General features: G+C 62.8%; 1 protein-coding gene across 4 annotated transcripts; it reads right to left on the bottom strand.

Moving 5' to 3' along the window:
• Nucleotides 1-1320: 1320 nt before the first annotated feature.
• On the bottom strand, nt 1321-4824 carry TMEM250 (transmembrane protein 250). 4 transcript variants are annotated; one of them, XM_055302863.1, is made up of 2 exons: nt 4747-4824; nt 1321-3637 (listed from the first exon to the last, which is right to left on the bottom strand). In XM_055302863.1, exon 2 carries the CDS (start codon nt 3585-3587, stop codon nt 3099-3101), a length of 489 nt encoding a protein of 162 aa, XP_055158838.1. In that variant the 5' UTR covers nt 3588-3637; nt 4747-4824; the 3' UTR covers nt 1321-3098. The 4 variants fall into 4 exon arrangements, with proteins under 4 accessions (XP_055158838.1, XP_055158659.1, XP_055158740.1 ...); XM_055302684.1 differs by lacking the exon at nt 4747-4824 and adding an exon at nt 4378-4713; XM_055302765.1 differs by lacking the exon at nt 4747-4824 and adding an exon at nt 3785-4360.
• Between the last annotated feature and the right edge of the window lie 2327 nt (nt 4825-7151).

Below are 7151 nucleotides of genomic sequence, written 5' to 3'. Positions count from 1 at the left end.
AGCCCACAAAAGCCTCCAGGCCTGCAGCTCACTTGTTTCTCCTGAACACGCAGAGCCCGTCACGAGCACACTCTGCTCCAAATAAGACATTTCAGCAGAATACCTGCTGCCCCAGAGGCTGCCCTCGCAGGTCACCCTGCCCACCCTCCCAGTCAGCCCCCTGCCCATGGGTGATGCCCTGGGGCTGAGATTCCTCTTCGGGTGTGGCCCTCACTGAAACCACAGGTCACCCTGCTCTCCCACTGCCTGGCCCAGGGCTCAGAGTATTGTCAGGTCGCCACATCGTCCTTGAAGACAGGGACTAGCGGACAGGGGCAGGGGGCGGGGCCTGGGGTCACCTCAGCCCCAGGGCAGGAGTCACCAGAGGGCTCACGCTCACCAAGCACCATCAGGACCTCACCAGTCCGACTTCTGCCCCCCTGGGTGGTACCTGGAACCACCCCAGCCCAGGGGCACTCAGGGCCCCCGCCAGCACAGGCAGCCCTCCTGGCACATGGGCGTCCGGAGCCTCGGAACAAGAAGCCTCGGGGGAGGCGGGCGTCCTCGAGGCTCTGGCTTTTGGTGGCCCCGGCCTGTGAGGACCACCCTGCACGGCCAGCTGGAGGGAGGTGTGGCGACATCTGCTCGCATGCCCACCCCAGCCTCTGCGGCTTCCGGGGATTTTACCAGCTCTGCCATCAAGAGCTAAACCCCAAAGTGACTTGGGCTGTTTTCTTCTGAGAAAACACCCAGTTCTACACAATTCTGGAAACAGCAAAGGCTGCCTTTCCGTGGCACTTTCTGGCCGGCGGGGGGCAGCTTGGAGGGACATCGCACTCGTAGGGGAGCTGGGAGAGGCGGAGAACGGGGGCATCCCCGCACAGAAGCCTAGACCTCCACAGTGAAGACACGTAAGTGCTAATGTGTCTCTCGTCTCTCCCAGCATTTCACGTCAAGCAAGGACCACAGCTTTGGTTTTCAGTCAGCGTCTTCCTCACGCACACAAATCTTCCCCTGAAATGGAGCTCACCCTGGACACTCGGTTCTGTGACCTCTTTCCTGGCCTGTGAGGACCCTACACACTCGTCTGCTGGTGCAAGTCGGTGTTCGTGGGCCTTGCCAGGACCTGCTGCCAGCATGGCCGTCCTGACCCAGCTCCCAGCTTCAAGGTCAGGGCAGGCCCTCAGAGGCCCCCACATCTGCTCCTTCCATGGTGTCACTGATGCCTGCTTGAATGTTACTCATGACAGATGACAGATGACAGATTCTGTGGCGTTTTTGGTTTGTTAGACCCTCAAATCAGGATTAACAATTCTGAGCTTCAAGCAGCCACTCCATCAACAGGTTAAAAAAATAAGTTTAATGCAGGTGACTCATTTCATAAAGAATTTAACAGGCACTCGAGACAACGAGCATCTCTGTGTTCAATGTGCCAGCTCCTCCGTGGCCCCAACAACATTGGAGGTTGCCCGGCCAGATCCCTCCCGCTGTCCTGACTGTGCGGACATGTGTCCACCTCAGTGACAGGAGGTGGGGGGCGGGGGGAGGGGAGTCTGAGTTCATTAACACAACAAACTTTTAGGAAACAGCATGATTTAGTGCAAAAGGTTCTCTGTGGCGCTGAAATGTGGGATCCGTGCAGGTCAGCTCCCCGCCTGCCGTCCAGGCAACAGAACAGACTCAACCTGAGAAAGAACTTCGTCCAAGGAGCCTTCCCACTGTCCTCAAGTCGATGATTGCTGGGTAGAAGCTGGCTACAAATCTAAGAGCAGAGTTTACAGCCAAGCTTTCTCTGCTTTCTCTACCTGATTTGTGTCTTTCTTCCCTTGGCACCCAACTGTGTGACAGCTCCCCTAGCCACTGGACTGCCTGGCCACGCAGGGTCAAAGGGGCCACTACCCATACCCGGGAAGTGGCACTGGAACAATGGGGTGAAGCAAGTCTGTCACCCCAATACAGGGCTGTGTTCTGTCCCTGGTCTCCACACGTTATCCCAGCACGATTGTCCAGAGCACCTGCTCACCTGCCAAGGAGACCCACAGTGACAACAGAGCCACTAGGCCACCGTCTCCTCTGACAGAGAAGGCCAAGAGCAGGGTCTGGGCAAGACTCTGGCCCTCGATGGTCTACTGGCAGAAAACAGCCACAGGGCAGGGACCCAGGGCAGCCGAGTCCCTCGCTCGGGGCTCAGCCCTGGTGCACAAACCTCTAGGAGGTGCTCTTTAAACAGAAGCTCTGCTCGTGTTTCCGTGGTACACACTCAGAGACTGTGGTCCTCAACACCTCTGGCCTCACTTCCAATTCTAGCCATCCAAAGCCCAAAGGGCCCCTACCCGCCCCCCAGCTGGAAAGGAGTTAAGGTACCTCCTCAGAAATCTACATTCGAAGAGACTATGGCCTCCAACTTGACATCTTGAACAAACCTGCCCAAGAGGAAGACAGATCTACCCTGGACCCAGCAGTCCCCTGGGCTGGCCCCCGATCTAGTAACCTGCCAAGGCAGCCCGTGACTCCCACTAGACCACATCTAAGCAAACCAACATGGCCCTGAAGCTTGGCCTGGGACTCAGGCCCCTAAATGCCTCTCGGGGTGGGGGTGGGGAAGATGGAGGGACTGTGGGCTGTGCCGGGACGTGGGTGGCCCAGGGCAGAGTGAACAGCTTCGTGGCAGTGTGGTACATCAGCTATTTGAGCCTGACACGTCCCTAAGGCTGGGGTGGGGGCCGGGGCTCACGGGAAGGGGGCTCCCACACCACCTGTGATGCCTGTGCTCAGAGCAGACTGGGCCAGTGGGCCTCGCTCTGGCACAGCCTGGAAAAGTGAGGGCTGGAAGCACAGGCTGGTGGCCAGTGAGGCACTGTACCTAAGCGAACACACAAGGAAGGGTCAGAGCAGAAAACCGGCAACAGAGGGGGCGCCAGCGTCCCCTCCACAGAAGTCTCAGCACCCCGCCAGGACCCATGTGTGGGAGGCAGACACATCTGCAGACCCCATTCGCAGGACGGGCTGGGAACAACAGAATCCTGACCTACCCCATCAAGAAAAGAACACGGCCACGGGTGCAACCACCACCATGGTCACAATAAATAAACCCCAGAGTCGAGGCCCACTGGTACCCCTCACATGTCCACAAAGACCATGAAGCACCAGCCCAGGCCCCCAACGAGCAGCACGGTCACTCGGATACCATAGATGAGCAGTTCGTTGAGGAGGCGGAAATCCACGCGCCGGCGACCTAGCAGCAGCAGCAGCACCGACAGCTTGAGCTGGAAGCGCAGCAGGACACGCACGCCCAGGTACTGCAGGCAGAAGAGGGTGGCTAGTGCGCCCCACAGCGTGGCCGTGAAAAGGCTGCAGCTAAAGTAGAGCAAGAAGCGGATGAAGCCGTAGAGCCAGCGCGCCCGGATGTAGACATCGAAGTTGTTGTACTTAGTACGGGCCAGGCGAGAGGTGCGCGCCGGCCCACAGGCTGCGTGCAGGCAGGTGGTGTGCGGGCCGTGGAAGGAGCGCACCCGCCGCGGGATGGGCATGACCGGCATTGGGGCCTGGGCGCTGGTGCTAGCTTGTGGCAGCGGTGGTGTCCAGGTAGCAGTCAGCATAGGCGTCATGGGCACCTAGGCCTGGAAGCCAGCCGCTGAGCCCTGGGGGATGTGGCGGCCTGCAGGAAAATGACAGAGAGGAGACGGGTAAGCCCCAAGATGAGCGAGCAGGTGCCAGCCCCAGGGCCACAGTGGAACCGCCCCTAGGGGAGAGGATCTGCTCCCACTCACATCCCCAGGGCCTTGCCCTTTCCACGGGCACCTACTGGGGACACTTCCAAGGGACAGAACACACACACAGATGAGTTCACTTCTGCAACCAGGCCAGCCAGGTGCTGCAGAGCAGACAGCGGTATCGGGGGTCACTCACCAGGAGTCACCTGGAGCACCTCCCCCGCCCATCCCTGCCCTGTAAGACAGGGATGCCCCCAGCTGCGTCCCAGTGGTGCTGGGAGAAGGGGTGACCACCGGCGGCGTCATGACAGGCCTACAGACCCAGTGATGGGAAAAGAGGAACAAGGAGGGGCTCTGTGGTCACCGCCATCACGGGCTGCCTAGGTGACTGGCGGGTGGAAAACCTGCAGGTACAGAACACGGAAGGGGGGCAGCCAGGTTGGTTTCAGGTTGGGAGACACCATCGCATGGGCGTCGGCCTGGCCGTGCCCGGGGTCGCAGGGTCGCGGGGACATCCAGCCCTCCCTGCAGGCAGGGCCAGAGCGGGGGCTGACATCCGCGGGCGGCTCCGCGCTTCCCTCCTGCGGCGCCGCCGCGTCCCGCCCGCACCCCCGCCGTCCGCGCCTGGGCTCCCGGGCCGGGCAGGCGGCGGACCCCGGCGAGCACCGGCCCGCCTGCCGCTCACCAGGTGCCCTCTCCGCGCCGGCGCCGGGGGAGGCCGGCGGTGCGGGCGGCCGGGCCTGCGGGGCCCCCCGGCACGCGGGGCTCCAGGAGCAGGGCAGCCGCATGCTGCCCACCGCGCGGCAGCTGCGCGGCCCGGCCGTTCACGCGCCCCCTCCCGACACCGCCCCGAAGGTCCCGGGGCTCGCGCGCCAGGCGGCCGGCAGCGTTTGGCCCAGCCTGGGAGCCGTAGCGCCGTCCCCCTGCGGCCACCGTAGGACCTTCCTCCAGCCCCCTCCGCCCGCGCCGACACCGAAAGTGCGTCCCTTCCCCCCGGCTAGGGCCGTCTCGGAGCGGCCGGAACTCGATGCTTCCCCAGGGCGTACGTGCTTACGTGCCTGCGTGCGCGCGCGGCCCTTAACGCGGCCGCCCGGCGGCGCCTCGCCCCGCGTACGCCGCAGGCTGTTCGGTCTGCCCTGCGCAGGCGCAGATCGAGGGCCTGCGCGTGCGGGCCACGGGCAGCCCCTCCGCGCACGCGCCGCGGCTCCCGAGGCGGCTGGCAGTGCGCAGGCGCGCCCCCCAAGGGCCGGGCCGTGGAGGGGCGTCCTGGTCCCCGCCCGCGGGGGGCGGGGCGGGCAGGTTGACTGCAGCCGGCGCGTCCGGAGTGGGGATTCCGTGCAGGCTTGTTACGTGAGCCCCGCGGGCGTCCGCGTCGCGGAGACGCTGGGCCCCGGGCGCTCACTGGTCTACGCGATACCTGTGCCCCGGAGGCTGGAGGCCCGCCGCTCAGGCACCCTTCCGGGCCAGCGCTGGAGTCTGCTCTGCTCCAGGCTGGCCGCCCGCCGCCTCTCCAGCCCTAACCCTAACCCTAACCCCAGCCCGCCACGGACTCCCGCACCCCAACCCCGGAGCCCCCCGCAGCCTAGCCGCAGCTCCCCCAGCCCCCGCACCCTAACCCCAAAGCCTCCAGCGCCCCACGGACCCTTGCACGCCTAAACCCAGAGCGCCCTGTACCCCTAACCCCGGGTCCCCCAGCCCCCTGCACCCTTAACCTCAGGTCCCCCAGACCTCCGCACCCCTAACCCCAGGTCCTCCAACCCTTCACACCCCTGGCCCCAGAGCCCCCAGCCCGCCTCACCCTAACCCCAGGTCCCCCAGCCTCCCCACACCTTAACCCCAGGTCCAACCAACCCTCCACAGCCCTGGCCCCAGAGCCCCCAGGCTCCCCACACCTTAACCCCAGGTCCTCTAGCCCCCCACACCCTACACCCCAGCACCCCCACCCTAATCTCAGAGCTCCCTACACCCCTAACCCCAGGTCCCCCAGCCCCCCCTTAACCCCAGAGTCCCCAGCACCCCACACCCGAACCCCAGGTCCCCCAGCCCCCTGCACCCTAACTCCAGAACCCCCAGCCTCCCACACCTTAAGCCCAGGTCCCCCAGCACCCCGCACCCTAACCCCTACCCACCCCCGCCCCACCCCATCCCTGTTTCAGGGCTCACTTGGTTCTGGCCCAAGTGGTCCTGGCCATCGTGCTCCTGCTGTCCTGGGGAGCAGGGTCTGGCAGGATCAAGTGCAGAAGGGCCCGGACGTGTGAAAAGTGTGCAGAGCAAATGTGAAGCAGCAGCAGGAGAAGATGGGGAGAGAAGGAGGATATTTTAAGGGGCATTTCTTAAAATGCAGGCTTTGTGCAGGCTGGGTTTTCTTTTCTTTTTCTTTTCTTTCTTTTCTTTCTTGATTATTTATTTAGTCATCCATTAGAATACACAGAGAGGAGAGAGACAGAGGCAGAGACACAGGCAGAAGGAGAAACAGGCTCCATGCTGGGAGCCTGACGTGGGACTGGATCCCAGGTCCCAGGATCATGCCCTGGGCTGAAGGCAGCACTAAACCGCTGAGCCATCCGGGCTGCCCTCTTTCTTTCTTTCTTTTCTTTTTTTTTTAAAAGATTTTATTTATTCATGAGAGACGCAGAGAAAGAGAGGCAGGCTCCATGCAGGGAGCCCGACGTGGGACTCCATCCTGGGTCTCCAGGATCATGCCCTGGGCTGAAGGCGTGCGCTGAAACCGCTGAGCCGCCCAAGCTGCCCCAGGCTGGGTTTCTGCAGTAGCTCCTTGCTCATGCTGGGCCCTGGGCTGGCGGTTCTCCTCTCCACCCCGGCTGGTCTCCCCAGGACATCCCATACAGGTCTCTCCTCACCTCTGTGAGGGGTCCCATCACTCTCATATATGACCTGGCCTTTCATATACACTTGTTCTGTTCCTCGGTGCTGTTTCCGCCTGCCAAGCTCCTACTCACCCTCAAGACCCCAGTCCCATAGCCCCTGCTCTGGAAAGCTGTCTGGAACCACATGCCACCCCTTCCTGGGACCCTTACACTTCCTGCGCGCGTGGAGGGGGCTCAGCCCTCCTTGTGTTCCACCCCTGGGGCTGCGAGGATTTGTGTGTAGACCTGTGTACCCCGGTGGCCCGCTGTAAGGCGTGCTTCTACCTGGGGAGCCAGCCCGCGTGCACGTGTTTGAGCAACTGCAGCAGCTTCTAGGAACAGTACTTCTGAGCACACAGTCCACTAGGTTTTGTTGCTTTGCCGTGAAGATGCCAGACGCCACACACCTGCAGCCTTACCACGACCAGGGAGGATGAGGATGGGGCTATGTTCTCTGGGCTGCGCGGGTCGCCCCCAACACCTGCTGTGTTTGTCTGTAGGTTCTCAGTGAGGGGGTCCATTGGGGGTCCTTGTCTTGCTCCGGTCATCCTGAGTACCCGCTCTCTGCAGGCCTCCCAGCGGGTGTCAGGGC

Source organism: Nyctereutes procyonoides, unplaced genomic scaffold (assembly GCF_905146905.1).
Source record: "Nyctereutes procyonoides isolate TBG_1078 unplaced genomic scaffold, NYPRO_anot_genome, whole genome shotgun sequence".
Classification (NCBI taxonomy): Eukaryota; Metazoa; Chordata; class Mammalia; order Carnivora; family Canidae; genus Nyctereutes; species Nyctereutes procyonoides.
Note: the sequence above shows the minus strand (reverse complement) of the source record. Positions and strands in the feature narration are given on the sequence as shown.